Source organism: Martes martes, assembly GCF_963455335.1.
Source record: "Martes martes genome assembly, chromosome: 9".
In the NCBI taxonomy this organism is placed as follows: Eukaryota; Metazoa; Chordata; class Mammalia; order Carnivora; family Mustelidae; genus Martes; species Martes martes.
In genome coordinates this window covers 131,803,967-131,831,741 of record NC_137896.1, presented here as the reverse complement: position 1 = coordinate 131,831,741, position 27,775 = coordinate 131,803,967, and the positions used below count along the sequence as shown (strand labels likewise).

The window sequence follows — 27,775 nt, the reverse complement described above, 5'->3', positions numbered from 1 at the left end:
CCTTTGAACACTGCAAATCGAAAGACCCTCGGGGCAAGACAGTACTGTTTTCATCTCCCTCCCTCTCTCTGTTTTTTTTTTTTTCCCCTTTTCTTTAAGATGTAAGTTGTCCAACAAGATCTCTTTATTTGCCTTTGAAATCAAATGTATCTGATTCCAGTTCTGAGCTGCAGGAAATTGCTGATGACACCGGATTATCCTTCACTGATAAGATAGGCTTGATAATTTATTGATCTTGAAAAAACAGGCAACAGAAGGATGCCAAACCTTATGAATAGTTTCTAATCTCAGTCCTGCCCCCAAATCTATGTCTGTATATATATGAATATGCATTAAAAAGTAACAAAGAGAGATGTCAGCAGTGGTTATTTTCAGACTGTGGAAATACAGGTGATTTTTTGACTTTCTCCTTTACACTTTCCTGTGTTTTCCAAATTCTCTATAGGCAGCATAGAATTACCTTTCTAAGCTGGAAAACGTTAGTTGAAAACAGCCAAGGTACCTCTAGAGCAGTAGCCACCAACGATCACACATCCCAACAGGTAACAAGAAGCTCACGATGTACAATAATCAGAAAGATTTTAGATTCGGAGTGGCAAGATTTTAAGTAAGACAAGGAACAGTGCAGGTCCTCAATAACTTCTTAATCGGATGGCCAGATGTTATTTTGTGTCGAACTCTTCTTTTATTTCATGAAACAAGCTTGTTAGAGGAAGCCATATTCATAGAAAGAATGGTGCCATCAGCAAAGTTGGGGACACTTCTAAATGTGTTGCCCAACGTCTGAGAAGCCAGGGTGATGGCTCGGAATATTGAAGAAAAACGTTGTCTGAAATGGAAAGCACGCATTCTCCCGCAGGCTGGTTGGGAGCAGGACAAAGGACCCTTGGATCCCACGTCATTCACCAGTGACATGACACCCAGCAATTCGTGTAACTTCTGGGGGTATCCCTACCCTCGTTTGTAATTGAGTTTGTGCCCAGCTCTACAGTTCCGTTTTGCCTAGCTGGAAAGAAATGACATTATTGGGTCAAGTACAAGATTGGAGACCCTGGGTTGAAAGGTCCAAGCCGGCCACTCCTTCTCTGGAATTACCATTTTTACCTCCCTGTACACACAGAGTTTCCTCATCTCTTGGTTTCAGGTGTCCTCCCTCAGGAAGATGTTGCAAGGACTGACTAATGCACCCGAGTGTCCCAATAACGATGAGGCACCGTGCAGGTGCTGGGAGTTCCAAACTGCTAACTCCGAACCCACAACAGGATTGCGGTGTGACATGTTGTGACCTTTACAAGCCTCCCGTCTGCGCTGCGTCCGAGCCTTCCCATCCCAGCATCCGGAGTTCCGCCTTACCTTTCTTTCCAAAGATCTGAAAGCATTCTCGGCAGTAGGTTGATAGTCTCACTAGTTTCATCTAGTACGGGGGATCTCATTTCTCAAGGAATTCTTCAACACCCCCCACCAAAGATAATTCTGAGATTTTTATCTTTCCCAGAAACCACTGCAAACATTGTCCACAGGGAAGGATACGCTCGCGCTTCCTCCTCTTACTCCAGAGAAAATGAATTCTCAGAGCTTTTGTTTTTTTTTTTAACATTCCCAGGTTAATTTCTGGGGGTTCCCCCTCTTCTATCAAACAGGACGGATCCCACACCGCGGTAGAGAGAGCCTGCCTTTTAAATCCGTCCTACAGCCAGGGCCGTTTCGCAGGGGGGTAGGGTGAGGTGGGCGCGTGGGACCCGCAGTTTCCCTGGCGACCCGGGCGCGCTCACGCCCACACGGACAGGAAGGCTTGGTCCTCTGCCCAGGTGCATTCCAAAAACATAGGTGGACCAGTCGCGCTTCTTCCCACAGATCAGTGCTCTCGCCCAGAGATTCGCGAGCCCCCGTGCCGGGTCACCGCAGGGTGGGGGTGGAGAGCGAGGCGGCGGCCGCGGGGGGCGGGCGTCCCCGGCCCAAGGACTTCGCCTCGCCCGCCCCTCTCGGTCGTCCCGGTCCCGTGCGCTCTGCAACGCTGGAGACTCCCCCAGCCCCGCCCGATGGTCCTCAGAATCCCGCCGGGACCCACCTCCCCACCCCGCCGCGGGTGCACCCGGGGCTCGCGCGGCGGCCACAGCCCGGCCCCGTATGCAAATACCCGAGGGGCGGGCGGGGGCCGCCTCCCCGCTCCGGATAAAAGCCCGGGGCGGGACGCCGCGCAGAAGCCGCTGCCTCCCGGGAGCCGGCCGAGCGTTCCGTCCCCGCGCCTGCCTGCCGCACGCCCGCGCGGCCGCCGGCTCCCGGTAAGGACGCGCGGCGGGGTCGGGGACGCGGGGCCACCCGAGCCGCCCCGCAGGCCCGGCTCCCCGGCTCGCCTCTGCCTACGCGCGCTGTCCCCGGCCGCGCTTTCTCCGTGGGAACCAGGGAACCCGCGCCTCCGCGGCGCCCTCCCGGGGCCGGGCAGGTGGCATCCCCGCCGCTTCTGCGCGTGGGGCCGGTTTGTCGCCAGGCCATCAGCAGGCGAGACCCAGACGAGCTGCGTTGGTAGTGCGCGGGGTCAGGAGGGGCTAAGGGGGTCTCGGCGTGGAGGGAGATGGGAGGCAACAAGAGAGCTTCCAGGACGGGTCTCTGACCTGTTTTTGCCTGTTTTCCCCCGTAGCCCTTGGTGGCGCTTTGCGAGGCGCTGGGCCAAGGGGAGAGCGGTGTGGGCGTGTGCACGTTTGAATGAGCAGAATTAATCGCCTTTGGAAGCTGCGGACACTGGACAGAAACTGCCGGGCCCCGCGCGTAACGCACCTCTGCAGCGTGGACACCCGTTCTTAGGGAAAAACGACTTCAGTAGTTCTCCCACCACCTTCCCCACCCCCCTTCTTCTTATTTGGGAAAAAGAGGAGTTTTTCTGAAGTGTTTTTAAAGCTAGCACCATTCTCAAGGTTGGTCAGTTAAGATCTGGGGTTCATCCGAGCTGTTGTGAAATTCCCTCCTGGTCTCATTCCCGCCTTAACCCCGTCCGTCACCGCATCCCGGAAAGTACAAGGTGGAGAGGAGGAAAATCGTTTAGAGGGCCCCACGCGGGGCTCGCTGTGCCCGCGCTCCCCCGTTTGCATTATGGTGTGAGGAGAGGGGGAAACCAAGGAACGGGAATCGGCCTCTCCCCATCCCTGTCCCCCAACCCTTAAAAACCAGTCAGAACCACCCTAGGGATGGAGCCCTGAGGGCTTTCAGAGTTGAGATAAGAAACTGCTTGTTGCTCTGTGCCTATGGTGTCCTTGGAACTGGAGAATCTGATTTGGAAGGTCGAAGGGGCAAAGTATGGGAAAGAATGGGAAACTGGTAAAAGCAACACATCTTGGAGAGGATTAATTCTGACGGAAGGGAGTGGCGAAGGAGTAGAGATATTTGACGCTTGTCTCCTCCTGTTTTCTCTGTATGTTGCTGTGGTTCTGGTCAGTAACTGGATAAAAGAAGGCGTGAAGCATGTCGGAGTTTTGGTTAATTTCTGCCCCTGGCGACCAGGAAAATTTACAAGCTCTGGAGAGGATGAACACCGTAACCTCCAAGTCCAACCTGTCTTATAACACCAAATTCTCGATTCCTGACTTCAAGGTAAAATTCCTGGAGCAGAGGAAGGAGGTGATGGGTTGGGGGTGGGTGCGTGGGTGTCTTCTGGGAAGCCAAGGAGACATAACAGGGCAAAAACAGCGATGCTGATCCTCAGCCTGGGGCTGAAGATGGACCGGGCAAGTCAGTGGTCTGGATGGGACTTCATGCCACAGCCCAAAGTTGGTTGTGGTTCCTATGGACTTACAGACCCAGGACAGAAGGAACAGGGAGAGCTGGGTGTGGTGGGTAGGACCGCCAGTACAGTTTAAACGTGCAGGCTTGGAGAGCTCCCGCCTTGGTAGCTACTCCTGACCTGGAGCAGCGTGGGAAGTTCCAGGATCCTTCTGGTTCTGGTGGGGAGGCAGGAAGGGAATTTAATGATCGGTGGGCAGATGGCAGAGAGATGTGACCGCAAAGAGATGGGAGGCGGGAGACTCTAAGGACTCTTGCAGTGGAGAACAAAGTTAAAATGAAACAAACAGGAAAGAGGAGCAAGGCGTGCACGGTCCTTTTGCTTCAGAAGAGTGGAATTGTTGCCGTGCTTCCCAAGACTGTAAGTTTCCAAAAGGAAGATGCTTGAGGCGTTTCTCGATGACACCTGTGCAAATGTGCTGTGGCTGCCGGAGGGATGGCCCCAGCTGACCAGGGGCAGCTCTTCTCGACAACTGCCATATACTCTTTCAGACCACAGTCTGCCCTCAGTGCTAAGAGCTGCACCGTCAGCACCGTAGTCATTGGGGCTGCTGCTGTATGTGCTGGTGTTTACTGAGCAGTATGGTTGGGGCCCAGCCACTTTAAACGCATCATCTGGAATCTTCCAGTCCCAGGTCTAGATCAGGAAGGGCGGAGAAAGGAGACCAGGCCCGCAGATCTGGTAATGGGCAGCACCTGTGTCTGAGCCCATGCGCTGCTGCCTGTTTCAAACCTGCCCTGTTTGTCCGTGACCCCCGCTGTGAAGGTTAGGGAATCGGCGAACGCTCAGCACCTTGTGTAAGGCAGCGCGTCAGACGGGAGGGAGCAAAGAGAAGAGACAGGACCCTCCCCAAAGATGCTTAACGTCAAGTTGCTTGGAAAGAAGCAGCTCCACTTACTAGAGATGTCCGGGCCTTCTTACTTCCTAATTACCTTTCTTAAAGTATTTTTAAAAAGTATTCTTTTAGGAAAGTATAGCTGCCACACAGCGTTCATCCTGATTGCTTTTTAATGTCTGACTGGTGGTTGATGACATGAAAACAAAGCCTTTCCTTCTGCTTCTGTGGACTAGACCTTTAAATACAGTTCTGGACTCTAGTAATTGTTACTTTAAGAAGCGGATCGTTAGGAGTAACGGAAAAGAAAGGACTTGCATGAATGAGGAGGTGGGAGGGGGAGCTGGTCTTCGGCGTCCCCGAGGTCATCGTTAGTAATAGCAAAGAAGAACAGAGACGGGGGTTGGTTGGACATCTTGAAGAAGAAAGGCTTTAGAAACAGCAATTTCTTTCTTTTTTTTTTTTTTTTAAGAGTTTTATTTATTTGAGAGAGAGAGAACACGCTGGGGTCGGGGGTCAGAGGAAGAGGGAGAAGCAGGCTTTTTTGGCTTCTTACTGAGCAGGGAGCCCCGCGCGGGCCTCATCCCAGGACTGTAGAATCATGACCTGAGCCAAAGGCAGATGCTTAACTGACTGAGCCCCCCAGGCGCCCCAGAAATGGCGGCAGCTTTAACTTGCTTTCTGGCCCGTCTCCTCAGCTATGGGGATGAATCCCACGACTAGCAGACCGCCATTCTAAGAAGAAAATGACCCGGGGTCTCCCAGTGACATAGTGTCACTTCCTCTGGCATAAATAGGATAGTTTATCCTGTTGGCAGAAATAATAATAACAACAACAGTAATAATAAGTAAAAAATTCCCCAACCCACGGCAGCCCTTCCCACTTTCCAGTTCGGCCACTGACCAAGAATAACTAAGGGGAGATGGAGGTTAGAGAACTCTGCGCTGTTGCTGTTGCTGAAAGTGACCTCACTCTCCCCTGCCTTAAAGCGTGAGCCTCTAACTTCTTTATGATCTTTTTAGGTGGGGACCTTGGATTCCCTTGTTGGCCTCTCCGACGAGCTGGGGAAACTCGATACCTTTGCTGAAAGGTAAACTGTTTCTTATTTACTGCATACAAGTGAGAACTGGACAGTGTTGTCAAGGGACACAGAGCTCTTGCTTTGGCTGAGCCCATCTTGTCCAAACCTGGTCCTAAAAGTCACATAAGGGCATCGGGTCGACAGCAGCACTTGAGGGCCCTTGAGTACTTTTTTTTTTTGCTGGAGGCAGCGTTTTTTCGGGACCACCTTCAGAATGAAGAACACTATGTGGCATAAGGTACTGAACCTTTTAGAAAAATAATTGAGCCATTTCCCTCCAGGCTTTTATATTTTAAGGTTCTCGGTTTGGTTTTGTGTTTGTAGTCATATAAGCACATCGTAAAAGACTCGAAGGACAGACGGAAGGCTATCGAATGACAAGAAGTTTCCCTCTGGTCTGGTTTCCTCTTTCCTGTTCCCCCACTTCCCCTCTTTGGTGGCAACATTATTATCAATTTGGGGGTACCTTCTGGAGACAGCCTGTACGTGTACCACCAATATGAGTATATTCTGGAAAGCAGGTTGAGAACAAATGATAGCGTCTGTCCCCCACCTTGCTTTTCTCTCCTAATCACGTATCTTAGACATAGTCTGGTGTCAGTCCATAACTGGATTTTTCCTTTGGGCTGTATTACCTCGACTAGAGGTGCCCTGATTTACTAGTATTTCCCTGTTGACGGACATTTAAGTTTTCTGTCTTCTGCTATTCCAAACAATGCTGCAGTGATGGTCCTTTTTTCTATTTCTTTGTACACGCCCGGGAGTGGGATAATTACACACTGAAATGCTGGGTCAAAGATTATTTGGATGCGAAGTTGTACAGATATGCCCACATCACCTCTCCAAGGAATTACTCCCATTCCCACTCCCACAAAAAGTGTGCGTATGAGGATAGTTTAAAGTCTTAAAATCATTTTTTTTAAATTGTTACCAATCTGGTACATAATCACTGGAAAATACAGATGGATCTTAGAAAAGCATGAGAAAGAAAATACAAAACCCCAGTAATTACACCATTTAGAGAATGCTACTGCAAGCGATGTTATGTTGTATTTGCAGTAGATAAATCCAATTTTTTTCTACAGATATGCTTGCATATATTAATAATGGTGACATCATGTTATACATATTTTATAACTTGCTTTCTCTTCATATCTTTTTTTTTTTTAAGAATACTTATTTATTTGAGAGAGAGCGAGAATGCTCACATGAGCGGGGTAGGGGCAGAGGGGGAGAGAGAATCCTAAGCAGGATCCATGCTCAGGAAAAGCCGCAGTAGAGGAGGTCCCAAGAAATCTTTCAAACACCCAAAGACAGAAACAGCACTTACTTCACACTGAAAATGCACATGTTCAGGCCCCACTTCAGCTGGAGGGGAAACCCAGAAATCTATTTTATTTTTAATGGGGGGAGAGAGGCAGAGAGAGAACGTTAAGCAGGCTCTGTGCCCAGCGCGGAGCCCAACATGGGGCTCAATCTCACGATCCTGAGATCATGACCTGAGCTGAAATCAAGAATTGGATGCTCTCTCAATCGTCTGAGCCACTCAGGCGCCCCCTCTCTTCATATTTTTGGATCTCATCGTTGACTGTTCCACTAGCGTTACACCACAAGGATTTGCCATCATTTGTTTATTTGGGTGTTTTAAAAAGAAAAATAACCCTCAGCTTTGGTGCATCCAGAAATGCGGTGTTTAACCAATGTTCCCATTTGGTTGAAACAGAATGCAGAGTGGGGGGTAGATGAGGAAAGCTGTCCAAGCAGGCCAGGTCATGACCAGGACACAGCCCCGGGACCGACCGGTTGATCTCGCTGCCTCCATAGGTTTCAGATTCGCGGGGCCTGTGGATGCTCGGCTCGGGGCAGTGGTGATGTGATGGGTCAATTGCCTTTTTCACTCATTTCCTGGGAGCCCTCGCGGTCACACTGGGAGGATCCTTCATCTGCAGATTGGGGCTGTGAGCTAGAAATGTGTTCTGGGTTCTGTTGCTGATCACTGTCCCCTTCCCTGGGCATGAAAGGAATGCTTCATTAGTGACATTTTGCTACCTGTGGGATGCTGCTCTGACCACAGAAAGACAGTCCTGGTCACCAGGTCCTGGGCAGCGCACCATCTTTGAAAAAGAAAACTAACCTTTGGCTTTCTTATCTGTAAAATGGGATAATAGTGAACATCTCTGTGCTTTCCCAGAAGAATGAAGGGGAGTAAAATCGTGTTACATCAAGTGTTACCAAATCCTAGGCCACATTCTATGAAAAATTAACGTCCAAGAAAAAGTGGCCTGATCCCTGAATGTCAGCTCCTTTCTTAGGCTGTTCTGCTCCACGGGGAATTGGGGAATTGGGTCTGACAGCCGCTCTGGAGGCCAGCCCACTCCCCCAGGCAGGAGATGGCTTTCCCGGCCTATTGCAGAAATGACAGCTAGTCAGCATTTTCTCTTCCTAGACTTTTCTAGACCCTTCTAGATCTTTCTTTGCTACCAGTTGTCTGCCCTAATGCAGGTCCGAGAGCCTGTTTCTTATTCCCCAAACCCTCCTCTAGCTCTAAAATTCTGTGATCCTACATTATTATTTCCACCTTCATTTTTTCCTTTGTGTTTCATTTTGCCTTGTTTTTTTTTTTTTTTAAGATTTTATTTATTTATTTGACAGACAGAGATCACAAGTAGGCAGAGCGGCAAGCAGAGAGAGAGGAGGAAGCAGGCTCCCTGCTGAGCAGAGAGCCCGATGCGGGGCTCGATCCCAGGACCCTGGGATCATGACCCGAGCCGAAGGCAGAGGCCTTCACCCACTGAGCCACCCAGGCGCCCCTCATTTTGCTTTGTTTTGATGCGTGTCCTGTTCCGTCCCTAGCGGTTGCACAGTTTGCTTGCACTGGTGGCATAGCATGTGTTTAAGGAATAATATAAAAATGTGTGCGCCGGCCAGGTTTAGGCTATCATTGTGAAACAGACAGAACGCGTACGAATGGAGGTGTTTTCAAAAGCCAGGGCTAGGTGTGGTGAGAATGGCAGTTGCTGTGCATTGTTTTATTTTTCCTTGTGGGCAGATATTCTCAAGAACCTTCCTACGGTGGGGGGCGGGGAGGAAATGGTGTGATCTGAGCTCCCCTTATTTCTAGCATTTCTTTACTTCCAGGGGCCAGGGTACTTGGTCTTAGAGTTAATGCTGGAGCTTGGAGTGAGGTAATGGGATACACTAACCCAGGGGCTTCATGTCTTTGAAATGCCCTCCCTGATTCTTTAAAGGGGACTCCAGTGTTGTTAGATAAATAAATGCTGGCCGGTTCTGTAGCCCAGGCAGCGCAGTGCAAACCTGTCAGCACTGCCTCTGGCCAGGAGAACAGAGGAGGGACAAGAGTTTTCAAGGTGTATTGTTTCCATATCCTTTTATTATTTATTTACTCGGGGCACTGGAGTGTTTTTCCATGTAGCTGGAAGGCAGGTTTTGCTTACTGCCTTTTTTTTTTTTTTAATTCCCCCATGCTCCCTTTGTTAATTTACTTTGTACTCACCCTGTAATTCGTGAACATGGGAGAAAACAAATGATTTTCTCTTGGGAAAAAGCACCCCCCCCCACCATTATCAGTGTTTGAGTTCTTCTCCGTATCTTTGATTCTTTTGCCATGCAGGTTGAAATACTACATTTCGCGGGCTTCGGCACTCAGATACACCCCACGGGTTCCTGGGGTACACTGGTGACTGTCGCTCGCCCCCGGCTTGTGGAACAGCTGGTGGCTTTTCTTTATCCCGGGGCTCCATGAAGTTGACTGAGGGTTAGCGCGAAGATGTGGATCACAGATTATGTCTCTGGGCGTGGATGTCCGATTAATGGTGGGTTCTTCCAAGGGCATTCCGAAGAGACGCAAAATACAGTTTAAAAACTTCCCCTAGCTGCCTGACATTTCTCCAGTTCATTAGACAGGTATCCGTTGAACGCCTCTTAATGCCGTGTGCCTTTCTAGACTCCTCAAAGCTTCTGGGCGGGCCTGCTGGAGGTGTTTGCTGTTTTCCTGCTCTCCATGGTGTTTCCAACCTCCCCCTCCCCGTCAGACCCCATTAACACCTGCTCATGCTGCTCGGCTCCCCCAGACTCTTCTCCCAACCCTCCTGCCTTCACACCTGTTCATCTCCCCTGTCCTGGTTCGCTTCTCCTTCATTGCACTTTCCACAGTGCCCTTGTGCGTTTCCTTGCGGGATCGTCTGCTTAAATATCAGCCTCCCACCTAGACTGTCAGATCCCTGAGGTTAGCCACTGGCACAGCTCTTTACAAAGCTGTCACGTAACTGTGTGATCCCTTGCACCTGTACATTGTAGGCCCTCCAAAACCAGCTGAACGAATGAACGGAAGAAAAAACCCTGAGATATTAGGGCTGCACAGACCCTTAGAGATCGAATCTAACCCCTTCGTGTTCTAGATGAGGAAACATGCCCAGAGAGACGCTCCCAGAAGGAGCTAGACGGGCTCCGGGCAGCAGAGGAAGAATAGAGCCTTGACCCAGATCCACCAATCAATCATTTGTTGGTTTGTTGTTTTTTTTTTTTTTTAAATACAGACGTTTTAGTATGTCTTAATCCTGTCTTATTCATTGCTCAGATAATTAACATTATCATTTTACAAAGTATTTGTAAATATTTAAAGATTTAAATGGTATAACAATCAAATGGTATACAGAGGTAAAAAAAGAAATAGTTCTAGTTTATTCCAGGAGAGCTCCCCATAGGCAGTCCTCATGAGGGTTTTGTATATTTCCTTCCTTGGTAAAACAAAACAAAAATACACATACATTCCTGCTCCAGTTCTGATATTTACAAACCTGGAAAGACCTCCTTGTGAGGTATCTAAAAGCACAGATTTTTTTTTTTTAATTTAGATATATCCCAAACATTTAGGACGGAACCTATCATATGGTTGGTGCAAAGATCCTATTGATAATTCCTCGGAGATTACAGTGAAGTTAGGGGGGATTAACATCCTTATCGTTTGGGGTATTGCCATGAGCATGGTGCCTCTTCCAATTGGCTTAATTCTTTTTCTTGTTCCTCTGGAAGAGCGCTTTCACGTTTCAGTCGGCAGAGGTCTAGCACAGTATCTCGTTGACTCTTCCCCCAAATTTTATTTTTTATGTAGTTGCTATTAGAAATGAGGTCTTTTCTTGAAATGTTTACTGTTTATAAATGGGGATTTCCATGTCTTAATTTCATGACCCACAAACTTAACTGAATTTCCTTATTGAAGCTAAGGTAAGAGGTCAGGGAGTCTGATTCCAGCGACCAGAATTAGGGTTAGGCTTAGGGATAGGGTTAGGATTAAGGGTTAAGGTTAGGGTTAGAAGAGAGTCTGGCTCCAGAGTCCTCATTTTTTTTTTTTTATGATTTTATTTATTTATTTGACAGAGACGCAGCGAGAGAGGGAACACAAGCAGGGGAATGGGAGGGGTAGAAGCAGGCTTCCCATGGAGCAGAGAACCCAATGCAGGGCTCGATCCGAAGGTAGAGGCTTAACTGAGCCACTCACATGCCCCCAGAGTCCTCATTTTTTAAAAAAAGATTATTTATTTATTTATTATTTTATTATATTATTATTTATTTTATTTATTAATAAATAAATAAGATTGTTTATTTATTAATAAATAAATAAGATTATTTATTTATTTATTTATTTGACAGACAGAGGTCACAAGTAGGCAGAGAGGCAGGCAGAGCAGAGAGCCCAATGTGGGGCTCGATCCCAGGACCCTGAGATCATGACCTGAGCCGAAGGCAGAGGTTTTAACCCACTGAGCCCCCACCAGGCGCCCCCAGGCGCCCCCAGAGTCCTCATTTTTAACCACAATATTAAGACGGGTCAGTTGTGTGACACCACAAAATTAGAAAGACATACTAGTGTAAGAATGATGAGAACTTTGTAAAAAGAATTTGGAAGTTTCACTCTGTTCTCTGTCTTCACATTGTTCACACGGCGTCCACTGGCCACATGGGGCTTGAGCACTTGATTGGTGGCTCGTTTGAAGTGAGATTGTAATGTAGGAAACCTCAGATATCGAAGACTTAGTACCAAAAAAAAAAAAAAAAACCCACACAAAAAACAAAAAAAGGAAAATCCTAATAGCTGTTGAAACAATAATGTTTTTGATATTACATAAAATATATTACTGAAATTAATTTCACTGTTATTTTTTCTAATGTGGCTACTAGAAATTTTTAAATGACATGTGGCTCGGTTACATTTCTGTTAGCGCTGGGCTGGAGCTCTAGACAGTGCTTCTCAAACACAGATGAATGGCCTGGGGATCTCGGTACTATGCGGGTTCTGACTCAGTGGGTCTGGGCTGAGCCTGGGACTCTGCGTTTCTTACAAGCTCCGCGTTTATCCTGTGCTGCGGGTCCACAGACCACACTTGGCATTCTACCTTCAGCCTACTTAAATCAGTGGCTCTTTACCCGCAGTGTGCCCCAGAATCATCTGGAAGACTTGTTAAGAAATAGATGATGGGAGGGGCGCCTGGGTGGCTCAGTCAGTTAAGCGCCTGCCTCTTTTTTTTTTTTTAAAGAGTTTATTTATTTATTTGACAGAGAGAGAGAGATCACAAGTAGGCAGAGAGGCAGGCAGAGAGAGGAGGAAGCAGGCTCCCCGCTGAGCAGAGAGCCCGACACGGGACTCGATCCCAGGACCCAGAGATCATGACCTGAGCTGAAGGCAGAGGCTTAACCCACTGGGCCACCCAAGCGCCCCAAGCGCCTGACTCTTGATTTCAGCTTAGGTCATGATCTCAGGATCGTGAGATTGAGCCCCATGTTGGGCTCCGCGCTGGGCACGAGCCTGCTTAATGTTCTCTCTCTGCCTCTCTCCCCCCATTAAAAATAAAATAGATCCCTGGGCTTCCCCTCCCGCTGAGTGGGGCCTGAACATGTGCATTTTCAGTGTGAAGTAAGTGCTGTTTCTGTCTTTGGGTGTTTGAAGATTTCTTGGGACCTCCTCTACTGTGTCTTTTCCTGAGTGTCCCATGGGTGCCTCTGATGAGCGTTTTCTCTTGTTCCCGTTGTCTAGAGCTGGTAGATGTCTGTAGGAACCACAGTTATAATGATTTTCGTATCTGCTCTACCCACGCTTTCATACGTGATGGGAATTTCCGCTCTGGCTGGAGGCATGAAGGTGATGACAGTTGTTCCTCCGTGGGGGCTTGTCACTTGACGGTGTGTGTGCCTGTTTGTCTTGTTTTCTGCCCGGAGCTCCACACCGGTGACGGCTTTTCACCCCTTCCTCGTTGTGTGCCAGGCACTGTATTAGGCTTCTCATTTCTCTGTTTCCTCACAAAATCTCTGCCACCATCCGGTGAACCGGGTGCGTATCTGCTCCTTACAGATGAGAATATCGTTGTTCCCCAAGAGAAGCTGCTTTGGCAAAGTCGTGTAGACGATGAGTATGTCAGGCCTTCACCTGGTCTACCTGCTTCTCTCCCTGCCTCAGCCAGAGGCCGGGGGCGGATGGCAGTTGGCTTCCCTCTCTGCCCGCCTGCCCGCCTGCCCAGTCTTCATCCCTTCCTTCGGGCCCTGCTGTGACACTCTCTGCTCTGCCCGAGGTGACACAGGCCCTGACAGTCCCCCTTCCCCCACCACCCAGCTCTGGCAACCAGAAGTAGGGCCAGGAGGGAAGGAATGTGGGCCGGCGGCTTTATATGCATCAGGCCTGGGTCAGGGGCAGCCCGAGGCAACATTGTGAAATCCAGGAAATAATCTTTTGGAGGCCAAATTTAGGAGAAGGCACTTACTTCCACCCTAGAGCTTGACCAGCTCCTGGGACCCACGGCTCCCCTCGCGTCCGGACCTCAGCCCGACCACGGTCACTCGGGCCTCTGCTGGCTCTTCACACCTCAGCTGGACCGCAGCCCCTTCGACTTTTCTCGTTCTCAAGAGCTGAAGGGGCAGCTTTAAATGGCTCTTTTTTAGAATTGGCTTCGTGTCCTAAGTGAATGTCATTCTCAGTAGACCGAGTACGTATATGGAGTCTCTATGGGGCCCTTCGACGGCTCGTGGGCCCACGGACCCGCTGCCCAGGCACTCTGGTGTTCCTCCGGGTCCACGGTCCACTTGCCACTCCAGTAGGGACAGAGTCCTGTGGGTGCCACCTTCCAGACTTGGCCCGTGTCCATCACTTCTCGGCGCGTCCCGCGCCGCATCTGCCCGCAAGCCGCCTTCTGCCCTTGCTGGCGATCCTGCAACACACTCCTCCCGTCCCCCGCCTCCCCCGGCCCTGCTCCCCACTCGGCCACTTTCCCCATGGCCGCCAGGGTGGTCTTTTTCAAAACGCCCTGTCACATGACTTTGGTGCTTAAAACCTTTCTGTGGCTTTCCAGTGCCTTCAGTATAGAATTCATGCTCTTGACCCTGGCTTCCAGAACCCTAATGAGTCAGGCCTTCCTTTATGCCCCCCCCCCCCACCACCACCCTGGCTCCGTCCCGCTCTGGGTCACACTCGACCTTCCCTTGACCTTTCGGAAGGCCCCCCACCCTCGCAGGGCGGGTTCCCCCTTGTCATCCCCATCTCAGGTTAAATGTCACCTCCTTCAGAGGCCTTCTCCGGCCCAGCTGTCAGCCTCGTCCTGCCAGGCCGCCCTGTTCTGATACCTGCATTCCATATGCCACTATTTAATACTTCTCTTGTTTGTCTTTGTCTGTTCCCTGTAGAATATAAGCCCCAAGAAAGCAGGTTCTGGAACAGCACCTGACTCATAGTGGGAGTTGAATAAATACATACTGAACATGTGGGCCTCATCTGCCCCATCAGGAGGTCATGGGCCGCCTCCTTCAGCCCGTATGATCCCCTGGGAACTAGAAAAAAAAAATACAGAATCCCCGGGGATTCTGATCGGGTACATCTAGGGTGGGGTCCCAGAACCTGCATTTTATTTTGTTGTATTTTATTTTATTTATTTTATTTATTTCCTAAAGATTTTATTCATTTATTTATTTATTTGAGAGAGAGAGCGAGTGAGAGAGCGAGCACGAGGAGGGGGCAGAGGGGGAGAGAAACTTACGGGCTCTGTGCTGAACTTGGAGCCTGACGCGGGGCTCTATCCCATGACCCTGAGATCATGACCTTGAGCTGAAATCAAGAGTCAGAAGCTTAACCAACTGAGCCACCGAGGCATCCCTCAGAACCTGCATTTTGGGGGGCTCAGGGTGATTCTGGGCAGGCAGGCTGGAGATGTTGAGGAATCTGGCTACTGTTACCGGCCATGACCCCATTTAATCTTGACATGCTTCAGGGCACTCGATCTTCAGGCCGGGGTCTCTAAATGTATATTAAAAAGTTGATAATAGGGGCGCCTGGGTGGCTCAGTGGGTTAAAGCCTCTGCCTTCGGCTCGGGTCATGGTCCCGGGGTCCTGAGATCGAGCCCCACATCGGGCTCTCTGCTCAGCGGGGAGCCTGCTTCCCCTCCCCCTGCCTGCCTCTCCACCTACTTATGATCTCTCTGTCAAATAAATAAATAAAATCTTAAAAAAAAGTTAATAATTTTTTTCCCAAACAGGTAATACATTCACATGCATCCCAGATAAAAACAATGAGAAATCTCCCTTACATCATCCATGCCACCCCCCTCCCCCCGCCTTGCCTGACCCCTTCCCTGCTTCTCTGGTCCCAGTTTAAGAAAACCAGGGTTACAAATTGCTTGGGTACATTTTCGGTGCTTCCTGATGCCAACGCAAGGCAATTTCAGTATCTATTTTTCTCTCCCCTTTTTAAACACAAAGTAGTCATCTACACATGCTGTTAGGGATCTTGCTTATTCCTCACTTAGCAATACTCCCTGGGAGATTTCTCCTGGTGGTTCATCCGGAGCCGTCTCTCTTTCTGGGCTTCCTCGCATGCCACTTGGGGGACGTACCCTAGTTTATGAAGCAGCCCCAGAGGCGGACCCTGGCTTCTTGGCATTTACGGGGAAGGGAGCTGTTACCAACCGTGCCGCGTATATAATCTTGGTGCCTGTACCGTTTCTTCGCGTGGAGGGGTGTCAGGCGTGCCTGCAGGGTGAATTCTCCAGAAGCAGGCTGCTGAGCCGAGGGTCGTAGGCTTTTGTAATTTTGGTGGACGTTGCCAGATTTCTGTGCATTGTCCATTTTGCATTTCCACCCGCAATGAAGAGGAGTCTGCATTTCCCTACACCTTTCTCGTAAAATGTGTTGTCAAATGTTGGGTTTTTATGAACTTGACAGTTCAGAAATGCTCCTAGAATATAGTAGCTTTTTTGTTTGTTTTTTCGTAATGTCTCTGTTGAGACATGAATGACAAGCAGCGGAGAGCAAGTTTTCAAAGTGTACAATTTGCTGAGTTTTGAAATAGACACATCAGTGAAACTATCACCAAAGTCAAGATGATGAACATATCCCTTCCCCCCAAAAGGTTATTTGTGCCCTTTTGTTTCTTTCTCACAGCTTTGCGAACGCCCGTAGGCTTTCTGTCACTACAAGCCTATTTGTGTCTTTTAGAACATTTAAACAAATAGAATGATACAGGAGATACCCCTTTCTTTGGTCTGAGTTTTCCATTCCACATCGTCATGTGGTTGTGTCTAGTAACAGTCGTTTCTTTTTTTGTTTTGTTTTGAAGATTTTATTTATTTATTTGACAGAGATCACAAGTAGGCAAAGAGGTAGGCAGAGAGAGAGGAGGAGGAAGCAGGCTCCCTGCTGAGCAGAGAGCCCGATGTGGGGCTCGATCCCAGGACCCTGAGATCATGACCTGAGCCGAAGGCAGAGGCTTTAACCACTGAGCCACCCAGGTGCCCCTTAACAGTCATTTCTTACTGCTGAGTAGTGTTCTGTGTTAGGGATGAGCCCCTATTTATTTATCTATTCAGCTGTTGGGGGACATTTAGACACCTTCCAGTTTGGGACATTTATTAATTTATTTATTTGAGAGAGAGAGCGCGTCCGTGTGCGAGCGTGTGCGCATGTGTGCATGCATATGTGTAGGGGGGAGTAGAGAGGGAAGGAGAGAGAGAATCGCAAGCAAACTCCCGTGGAACCTGTTGTGGGGCTCATTCTCATGACACTGAGAGTGTGACTTGCGCCAAAACCAAGAGTCACTCACCCAACCAACTGTGACAGCTGGACACCCCAGTTTTGGACTATTAAAAAGAAAGGTGTTGCGAACATCCATGTGTACAATCTTTGTATTGACATATATTTTAATTTTTCTTAGGTAAATATCTACCCGTTGAGGCAGTTAGAGTCTGGGACACATGAAGTGTGGGTACACACATACCTTTTGACCCTCAAATCTTTGGATTGCTTCCTGACCCCATGGGGTAGACGTGGCATGGGGGAAGGTCACGCTGGAACCTTCTAAAGCATGGGGTCCCATGTGGTCCCAGAACCTGGCCCCCTTCTCACGGGCTAGGCCTGTTATTTAATTGCAGTGAGTACTTAGTGTTTTGTAGACATAGGGAATACTGAGTCGTAGTCGTCATTGTTGTTATTTTTAAGGAAATGGCCATTCTTTGGAAAGTTCACATTCTGGGAGATGCAGTAGAAGAGTAAAGAGATCATTTCCATCCTGTGTGATGCGTCAACAAAACAAAAATGGCTTGGACCGTGCTGGCTCTGAGGAGCACTGGTCTAACACCCACTTCACGTCGTCGGCACGAGTCCCCCCCCCGGCAGCATTTGCCCGGCATCTGTGTTATTTTCCAGGAACCACTATATTTTTGCTGGAGCTGGTGGTAGTACAATTAATAATTTTTCAGAGATCTGTTTGTTTTGATAGAGTACCCAGATGAGGAAACCAGCACTACGACAGCATAGTAAATGATGTGGTGGAGGGAAGTTTCTAGTAAGCCCTACGAGGGAAGCGACTATGGTTTGTTCAACTATCTCCCGATGATACCTCCTGGTACATCATGGACACAATATGGTTTTTTTTTTTTTAAAGATTTTATTTATTTATTTGACAGACAGAGATCACAAGTAGGCAGAGAGGCAGGCAGAGAGAGGGGAAGGGAAGCAGGCTCCCCGCTGAGCAGAGAGCCCGATGTGGGGCTCGATCCCAGGACCCTGGGATCAAGACCTGAGCCGAAAGCAGAGGCTTTAACCCACTGAGCCACCCAGGTGCCCCGGACACAATATGTTTTTTATTGAGTGCAAGAAGCAACATGTGTTGGGTGCAGTGTTACCCAGCACTGTGTTGTGTTTGTTAGGGGCGACTTGGCGCAAGGAGGGGTGCTGGGGCTGTTACAATGGCGAGTGGCACCAGTTGGGTCTGGAAAGCTGGTGCGGGAAGGGCCGTGGCCGGCGGGTAGACAAGGAGGCTGGACAGGCAGATGTGCTCCTCGTAGACTCTGCCAAGGAGCCTGAGTGTCAATATTTGAACTCCTTGGGAAACTTCTGACATGGTTTAAACACAATGACTTGCTAAACTGTGTAGTGTCAGAGATTTGTCTGGATGCCGTGGGCGGGATGGAGAGGACGGGGCCAGATTAAGAGAGGCAAGACAAGCAGAGGGGAGGCTATTGAAGGAAACATGGAGAAAGATGGTGCGGCCTGGCTGGGACCAGGGCAGGGCTCGGACAGATTTGCGGTAATTAGAGAATCTGGCGGAGATGGAAAAGAAGGGAGTGGAGCCAGCGAACTTTGGAGAAGGTGATGACATCCAGTGGGAAGGGCCGTATCCGTCCTTGGCATTCTCCTCTAGGCTGGGTCTTCACCTTCAAAGCCAGGAGAAAGGCACGGGCATGTTTTAAAAAATTAAGTTATAATTCACACACTGGAATAGTCACCCTTCGATGTGCACTGTTCATCGGTCTCCATTATATTTACATCACTACCACCTGGTTCCAGAACGAAGCCATCATCTGAGAAGGAAACGCCGTGCCTGTCAGTCACTACTCACTCCCTCCTCCAGCCTCCGGCCTCATCCCGACCCCTCCACTCCCCCTGCCCCTGGACATTGGCCACTCAAGTCTGTAGATTCACCTGTTGTGGGCCTTTCATGCAAATAGAAAGCCTGGATATTTTCAGATAAACCAAGAGAGGAAACTCACCTTCCCTGCAGATTTGCCCTGAAATGTGTGTATTGACGGGGGCCCCTAGAGGGTGGGTGACTGTGTGTCCTGTAGGGACACGGAAGCCCCAGCCAACATCCACAGCACTGAGAAAATGTTTGTCTCCGCAGTCTGTTGCTTCCTTCTTTTTTTCATCTGAGAGAGAGAGTGAACGAGAGAGAGGGCTCAAGCCGGGAGGGGGAGAGGCAGAGGCAGAGGGAGAAACACACTCTCCATTCTGTGGGGGAGCCTGGCATGAGGCTCGATCCTAGGACTCTGGGATCGTGACCTGACCTGAAGGCAGATGCCTAACCCACTGAGCCACCCAGGTGCCCCTAGCTTTCTTCTTATTTAAAAAAAAAAAAAAGATCTCTTAGTACAAACGGACCAGGGATTTAAATGAGAGGTTTTTTAAAAAAAAAAAGTTTTAAAATTCAATTTATTACTCTAAAGTGAAAGTCTTGTTTTGGCCCTGGTCTGCTGCCTGAGGGCTGTGTGACCTGCAGTAGGTCCCCACCTCTCCTGGGTCTCTAAAGGCTCTTCCCACCGGTGATCCTGGGTAAGTGGCTTATATTCTAGTCACCCTTCCCAGGCATGACCCTAATGTTAAGGACTTTCCACACGGGAGGGCTTCTTTCATTTGATTTCTCGTGGTAATGAAACTCTCAGTCCATTCTCTTACAGAAATACCTTCACGTAAATCTTTAGCTGATTTTTGGCCTCGTCCTGCAGCGGCATTTCCGAAACTGGAATGACTGGTTCGGAGGATACGGGCACATTTCAAGCTGTTTGTACATATTGCTAAGTTGTTTTCCAATGAGGTCGGGAGGCCGCGCTGTTTCCTCATCCCCTTGTCAATGTGGCGCCCTCAGAAACTCCTGCGGGCTTACCCGGCTGAATGCAAATAACGTGTGCAGTTTTCATGTGGATTTCCTGGTTCAGCAGCAGGAGGAGGCGTGTTTTCGGGGGCTCACCAGCCATTTGCTGTTCTGTCTCTGTGGTCTGCCCACTCCGGCCTTTGCCCGTCCATCCTCTGGTTGGGGGGTGGGGGCGGGGCTGCAGGTCGCACAACTCCGGGGGGCGCTCTTCACGTTGTGTGCCCTGGGCCCCGCTCGGTGCGAGTGCGGCCCCTGCTGTGGGGCCTGGTGCCCAGGCCGCTTGGTGGATTGACTTTTCTGGAAAACGCTCTAGAACTTAAATTCCAGTCTCCCTTCTAATTCAGATGCTCAGAGGACTGCCCTGTTACCCGGAAAAGCCTGCAGGACCCCAGAGCATGTCAGTAACACTTAAGAACCAGGGACCTTCCTTGTCCCTAGCCCTTCGGGGGGCAAATTTTCCCTGAGGATAGATGGGCTTTTGACGAGGACCAAGGATGACCCGCCGAGGTGTGAGTCAGTCGAGCTACAGGAGGCCAACTTGGCCAAAGCGAATTCTGTTTTGAGTGACGGACAATTTTACTAAATGGCTTTGCACACAGTACGCAGGGGGATCCCCCTGAAGACGGAACTATCAGTCCATTCCTGCCACTTCCAAAGCTTCTAAGAAGCAAGGCCAGAATTCCAAGCATGGCATCTCTGAGGCCAGAGTTCCCCATCATCCCAGGCTGTTCTAGAACCCTCCAGAGCCTTCCAGAGAGGGCAACCTTCTCAGAGGCCTCACGGGACCTTTATTTTTATTAAAAGAAAGTCACAGAATCACAGTCCAGTCCCATGTTCCTGACGATTGCTGCAAGGCGTGTTGATTTCTTTTTCCTTCGGCTGGAGAGGAAGCAGGGACAAAGGAGCAGGGTGAGGTGCCCAGGGGCTCAGTGAGTCAGGTGGAGGCTGCTGGGCCTCATTTCTCTGGGATCCTGTGTGGCCGCAGAGGAAGGCGGGGCGGTCAGAGCCCCTCCAACTGTGGGGTATGCTTGGGGTTTTGGTTAGCCAGAGAGAGACACACTGGTCACTGGAGTGCTTAGAACGGTTGGCGCGGTGGACACAGGCTTGCGCCGGGGCGAGGCATGGGGATGGTACTAATTAATGTCAAGGTCACCAGCAAAAGGATCTCAGGCAAGGGTCTTGGTCTCTCTGAACCTCAGTTTCCTGAGCTCAGCGTGGCTCGCCTTCTTTATCATTCGTTTATAGACACGTATGTACACAAGGTGCCCAAGGCCCGACGACAACTCACTAGATAAAAGCTGTTGCTACTCTTGCTTCCAGACCCTGTGGAAACTCTCTGCCCCTCCCTGCCTCCTGTGGGTCCTCTCCTCCCCAGCTTGGAGTCATTTCTGGAAACCAGACCAACATCAGTCTGCTTTGCCCTGAATCATCCGAAAGACCAGGGGAAGGCGGGGAACCCTGCGCTTCCCGTCCCGTGGATGCACTCGGGGCCTGGGAACCTGACAGCCACGCTCCCTTCATGGAGAACTGGGTGTGTGAGACTCAGTTCTTCTTCGCACAAAGCAAGGGGTCGGGCAGGTGGGGGTGGGCCCCCTGCCGAGGTGGGGTGCCCTGAGGACAGCTGGGTCCACAGGGGTGCTCTGGAGGGAGGAGGCACGAAGCTTCACTGTGCGTGGTTGCAGTGGGGCGGCCCTTCAGGAAGGATGTTGTCTGTGCTTGGGGCCCTGGGCCAGGGGCGCTGCCGTGAGCGGAGATGAGCCCTCTGCTGTGTACTCGTCATCCGTCCCGGCTGGGCCTGGAGGAGCTCCGGGGCCCTGCAAGACAGATGGTCAGCTGAGCGTGGGGTTGCGGGAGGAGAGGGACGGAGATCTCAGGCGTCCCTGTCCCACTAGGCTCTCAGCTCTTGAGCCATCCTGTGTCCCAAGGGCCCCAGGGAATGGCCCCCATGGAGCGCAGGGTCCGAAAACCAGCGGTGCTGAGAGGTACCCCATGGGGCTCTCAGGGAGCACGAACGGCATTGTCATTGCACACCTGGCCAGAGGCAGCACTTCTTCCCTGAGCCCTTTCCCCCCAGGTTCCTAGCATCTGGATGCAGCCTGCCCAGCTCCTGAAGGCCTGCCCTGCCCTCCGGTCAGTTCCCTACCGGCCCTGCCTCACACCTGGGTGGGGCCTCCAGCTTTCTCATTTTCTCCCCCTGGTTCCCCGTTTGACGGGCAAGGTTGATTTGAAAGAGATCTCAACCAGCCGAGCCCAGGCGGCACGCTCTTGACTTACTACTTTATTTACTTATAGCTCTCTTTTATGTGCAACGCCATTCTTCTTTTTTTTTATTATGAATACATGCTGGTTAATTTTAAAATCCAGATTCTCCCTCTGCAAATCTACTGCCCAAAGAAATCCGTCTCAGCAACATGGTGCCAATATTTCTGGACTTTTCCGTGCATAATGCATGTGTTTTTATGTCTTCTGTTTTTACAAAAATGTGGCCATAACCACAGATACTTCTTACGATTTTCTTTTCCCCTTTACTCCAAGAGGTACAGCCTGCCGTGGCCATCCGTAAGAGGCACATCTTTGCGTAGGTGTTTTGTGCACGGGAGCAAGGATTATCAGAAGAACCAGTTCCTGAAAGTGAAATTGTGGGTGGAAATACCTTACGTGTTAAAAACTTTGGATAGTTGTTCTGAAAATACTCTCTAGTAACTAGGCCATACCAATAGACGATGCAGCAACAGAGCATTGGTGTTTCAATTTTGCAGGGTGCTTGCCAGTGCTGAAGTCGTAAAGCTTTGTAATATGCCAATCTGATAAATGAGAAATATTTCATAGCGAGTGAGTTTGAGCTTTTATCCTAAATGTTTATGAGCCATGTGTTGTTCCCCTTCCAAGCATTTTTACCAGTCTCCCCTCTCCCCCCATTAGTGCTAAAAAGTGATTTTTGAGCATTTCTTCAGGTGTTTGTTGGTCTTTTGTTTATTTTCTTTGGAGAAATGTCTGTTTGAGCCCTATGCCCACTTTTGAGTGGAGTCGTTTGTTTTTATGTCATTGAGTTTTAGGAGTTCTCTATATACGCTGGATATTAACCCCTTATCAGGTATGTAAAACACATTCGCTCCCATTCTGTGCACCTTTGTATTCTGCTGATATTTTTGATGCACAAAATTTTAAACTTTTTGCCAGGTCCAGTTTCTTTTCTTCTTTGCCCGTGGTCTTGGTGTCATATCCAAGAAATCATTGCCCAATCCAGTGGCGAAAGTTTTGACCCTATGTTTTATTCTACAGTTTTATAATTTTGGTCTTTCATTTAGGTCTTTGATCCATTTTGAGTTAATTTTTGTATATGGTGTGAGGTGGGGGTCCAGCTTCATTCTTTTATGTGTGGGTATCCAGCATTTCCAGCACCATGTGTTGAAAGAGCTGTCCTTTCCCCCATTGAACCGTGTTGGCACCTTTGTCAAAAATCACTTGATAATGTATATGAGGGTTTATTTCTGGGATCTCTATTCTGTTCCATTGGTCTATATGTCTGTCTTTATGCCAGTACCACCCTATTTTCATGATTATAATTTTTATAGTAAGTTTTGAAATCAGGAAGTATGAGTCCTTTGGCTTTTGTTTTGTTTTCATTTTTTCACAAATATTCTCCTGTCTCTTTCTCTTCTTTTGAGACTCCCACAAGGCATATATTGGTGCATTTGTTGTGTCCCATGGGTCATTTAGGCTCTGTTCACTTTTCTTCAGTCTCTTCTCTTTCTGTTCCTGAGACTTGATCATTTCCAAGACCTGATTTCAAGTTTGCTGAGTCTTTCTGCTCAAATCTGCATTGGAATCCCTTTAGTGAATTTTTCATTTCAGTTATTATACTTCTCAGCTCCAGAATTTTGGGGGGGGGTGTATTTTTTCAAGGCTTTCTCTTTATAGATATTTTCATTTTGTTCATAGTGTATTTTCTCAACTTTCTCTTCATTTTCTTAGTTCTTTGAGAGCCTTTAAGACAGTCATTTTAAAGTCTTTGGCAGATCTGCCATCATCTCTTTTTCAGAGACAGTTGTTCCTTTATTTTTTTCCTCTGAATGGGCCATACTCTCCTGTTTTCTTGTATGCCTTGTGATTTTTTTTGTTGAACATTGGGCTTTTGAATCTAATAACATATTAATTCTGGAAACCCTATCCTCCTCCTCCTCTGGGTTTGCTGTTTTTTGGTTATTAGTGTTGCTTATTATTATCACTTTAAATTGTTGTAGGCTGTCTCTGTGCCAAGGATCAGCCTGAGGTATAAACTTACAGTCTCCTCGGGTCTTTTCCGAGCCCTTCCCTGGATCTGAACGCTCACTTTCTGATGTTCTCCGTATGCACAAAACAACCCTGTTGTTTTTGAATATTAATCTTCATGTCTGGCTCCCTAAGTGGCAAAAGAAAAATGAAGGGGGGAGAAAGACACAGGCTCTTTAAACCCCTTGGAGGTCAGCGTAGCTAAGAGGGTGGGGGGAGGCATAACAACACTGACCACCCAGCTCCTTGTACCCCCGTGATCAGAAGCAGCCGTCGGAACACAGATTGCCCGTGTCTCGAGGGCAGCGTCCTTTAGACCCACCTCAGCTCCTGCAGATCGTGTCTAGGAGCACACAGCTACCATCATGAGTCTGAGGGTTGGGAAAGGGGTCGCTGCTACTGTGTTGAGAACTGAAATTGGCCCACATTAACCACAATGAATGGTTCAAGCCTTCTGCTGGCATTTGCAAGCCTTCAGCAGGTTCCAGGGTTCCTCTCGTTACATCAGCGAGACGGGCACCGATGGACCCAAGGCCTCGATCAAAATACACGGTGTTTGCAGTTTGCTTTTTTTAACTCAAAATACGATCTGTACATCCTCCCTTATGGATCAGTATACATCTTCACTGAGTACTTCAGAGGAAAGGGCCGCGTGTCATTTAAACCAGTGTTGAGGAGCGTGGACTTTGGAGTCGTGTAGATTTGGATCAGTCTCTGCTTTGACACTTGTCCCTCTGCACGGGGTGACTTTCAGCAACGTAACTCTTCATGTTTTCACCTTTCAAATGGGGATATTACCCAGCTCAAAGCACCGTCTCAAGAGTTGTGTTCCTGAGATCCTTAAAAGCCCTTACAAGTCAATAATTTTTTTTTTTTTTTAAAAACAAGGAACAATACCAGCAGAAAAACCAGCAGGGGAGGGCATGAGCATGCTATTTGCAGAAGAAGAAAACAGACCATTTATGGAGTCAATGAGCCTGTGAAAAGATGTCCAGCCTCCGTGAGGATCAAAGAGATGCAGATCAGAGCAGCAGTGCGATGGAGTTTTTCTTTTATCAGATCGGCAGAGATGAAACATTCGTGGCACCTGATGCTGGCCACGGTTTCGGGAAGCCGGCCCTCTTGAACAGCGCCAGTGGGGCTGTACGCCGGCTCTGTGTGTTTGGAGAGTTGCTTGGCCTGTTTGTTAAAGTCATCAGCGTTCGTTCCCTTTATTCCACTGGTTATCCTTTAACAGCTGACCCTGCCTGCGCGAGTGCGCCAGACGTGTGCACCGTTGCAACATCCCATCACGGGGGAGATAACCCACGTGTCCGCGAGTAGACAGAGCCCAGGAACCAGGAAGCTCCGTTCACGGAAGTGTGTTCCCGGTGAACTGTGGAGTCACGTGCTCCCTTAGGTTCCTTCCGGTGAGGAGACTATCCTGACTCAGTAAGACCACAGTTGGCCGATGACTGTCGTTGGTCATCACAGCTGCGTCGGGGCCCCTTTTGTTATGTGGAGTAGGTGAGCTTTCCAGTGGTTAAACTTCATCAGACTGTGTTCTTCTGCGCTGTTCCGCGGTGGTGGACGCGTCTGAGGCCGGATGCGCGGCCGTCGTGCTGTGGCTAAAAGCTCCATACGGGCTGGAATCGGGAGCAGCCGAGAGTCGTTCACAAGGTGATGAGTGCGTTCTGCTTTGCAGTTGACAAGGAAGCAAGCATGGGTGGCGTTTAGGTGCTGGGGAGTGCCGGGATTCGTGTATTCACTCAACAAACATTTCCTGAGCTATGCATCAGGCACTGCGGTGGGGGTGAGAGCCACTGCTACCTCCAGGTAAACAAATAATTTTCTCAGAGCAAGCAGCACAGAGGATATGGAGGTGCACCACTGGAGCAGGGATAAAGAGGAGTTGCCGATGGTGTCAGAATAGAAGCTCCCTGAGAGCCGGGACTTTGTTTAGTTCACAACACTGTGAACCGTGCTGGGCACCCAGTTGCTTAACCTAAAGAATTTTGGTGAATGAATGAACAAACAAATGAATAAATGAAGTTAGCGAGTCAGGGTCTTAACAGCTAACAGAAGACACATTCAGACGAGGAGAATCTGTTTATAAAGGGATGGACAGTTGCTAGTGGGCTGTAGGCGACCCACAGTAGGGATGGTGTGCAAACCCAGGCAGATGCAGAAGCGTCGTCACACCCGCAGGCTGGAGGGGAAGAGCGGAGAGAGCTTCTGGGAACCGAAAGGGAACCAGACTCAGGGTCCGCCACCTGCCCCGGTCTCCCGCTGAGTCTCCCCGTGAGCGAGGCGAGCGCTGGATACAGTCCACCAGGCTGCCTGGAGCACGTCGGAGGTGTGCCTCGAACTCCGTGCCTGGAACCACAGGGGCATGGCATCAGACTCCACCGAGAACCCCGGGAGACGAGCAGGACCGTCCCCGTTTGATAGCCAAGGAAACAGAATGAGATCAGTTGGGTCACTAATTAGGATAATCATAACTCGTTATAATTAGTGCGATGCAGAGCTACTGTTCTAAGAAATGCCAACACGTTTGTCGAGATTTAAGTCAGGCTGGGTCTCAGTGACTGTAGATGGCAGCGTGGCCTCGGAGTCCTCAGATGGACCGGGTGGATGGGGTCCAGTTCCTTCTCTGGGCTGCATCCGTCAAATGGGCTAATACTCGTTTTCAGGTTGTCTCTGAGGGTTCCGTGGGTTAATGATTACAGATGCTGTACCTGGTAGACTCCGCTAGAGTGGTAGGTGTTACCAAAAGAAAACTCACATAAGCTATGGATGTGTTAAGGCTCTGGAAATATTTCAGAATGCAAAGTGTGTGTTCTTTTGGGCAGAGGAGTATGGTTTTCATTTTGGGGGTATTTTTAAAATTTTGATCATGAATGCATTTTACTCTGATGGGAAAACAGGTTCTTCCCTCCCTCCCTCCCTCCCTCCCCTCTTTCTTCCTCTGCTCATCATCCTCTGCCTTTCCTCCCTCCCCTTTCCTCCGTCCTCTTCTCCCTCTCTTTCTTTAATCTGGGACCTTTCAGTGCCCTTCTGCCTCAGTTTCCTGTGTTGGTCCCCAGCCCTCTGGCCTCATGCTCTGAGTGGCCAGTATGGCTGGTCCCTACAACAGCAGAAGACCATGTTCCCATCTGGAATTTGGTGACCTGATCAGGCTTCCTGAAAACACTGCCTCCTTCCTGGGGGCCAGGGTTAGGTCGAGAGAGGGCCTAAGGCAAAGATTTGGATCTTGAGAGCTTTCCGACTTTGGTCCTGGTTTGACATGTTTTCCAGCCGGACTTCTCAGTGCTCACCCTCTAGGAGCAGCAGTCTGCTGCTAGATCCTTGGAGTCTGATCAGTTACATACATATTTTTTAAATGATTTTATTTATTTATTTGACAGAGGGAGACACAGCGAGAGAGGGAACATAAGCAGGGGGAGCGGGACAGGGAGAGGCAGGCTTCCCGCTGAGCAGGGAGCCTGATACGGGGCTTGATCCCAGGACCCTAGGATCATGACCTGAGCTGAAGGCAGATGCTTAACTAACCAAGCTACCCAGGTGCCCTGATCAGTTATATTAATATTTATAATAATCCTGCGGAATGGATATAATCTGCACCTTACAGATAAAAGAGCTGAGGCACAAAGAGGTTTAATGGATTTGACTGAAATCATACATTTGGGGGCGCTAGCTGGCTCAGTGGGAAAAGTGTGTGACTCTTGATCTCGGGGTTATCGGTATGAGCCCCACCTTGGGTGTGAGATTACTTTTAAAAAAAAAGAAAAAATGTGGGACACCTGGGTGCCTCATTTGGTTAAGCATCTGCCTTTGGCTTAGGTTAGGACTCCAGGGTCCTGTGATCGAGTCCTGCATGAGGCTCCTGCTTCTCCTTCTCCCTCTGCCC

The 27,775-nt window shown here is 49.3% G+C and overlaps 1 protein-coding gene across 7 annotated transcripts in view; it reads left to right on the top strand.

Moving 5' to 3' along the window:
* Window positions 1-3,429: 3,429 nt before the first annotated feature.
* Window positions 3,430-27,775, top strand: part of ATP6V1C2 (ATPase H+ transporting V1 subunit C2) — a gene marked incomplete at its 5' end in the record, with an annotated part of 50,746 nt that continues 26,400 nt past the window's right edge. For 3 of the 7 annotated variants that reach the window (XM_080814168.1, XM_080814164.1, XM_080814162.1), the window contains 2 exons: window positions 3,457-3,585; window positions 5,634-5,701. In XM_080814168.1, coding sequence (XP_080670294.1) covers window positions 3,457-3,585; window positions 5,634-5,701 — 197 coding nt within the window. Of the gene's footprint in view, window positions 3,586-5,633; window positions 5,702-25,297; window positions 25,546-27,775 lie in introns of those variants that run through there. The other 4 variants (XM_080814165.1, XM_080814167.1, XM_080814163.1 and 1 more) reach the window with 2 other exon arrangements.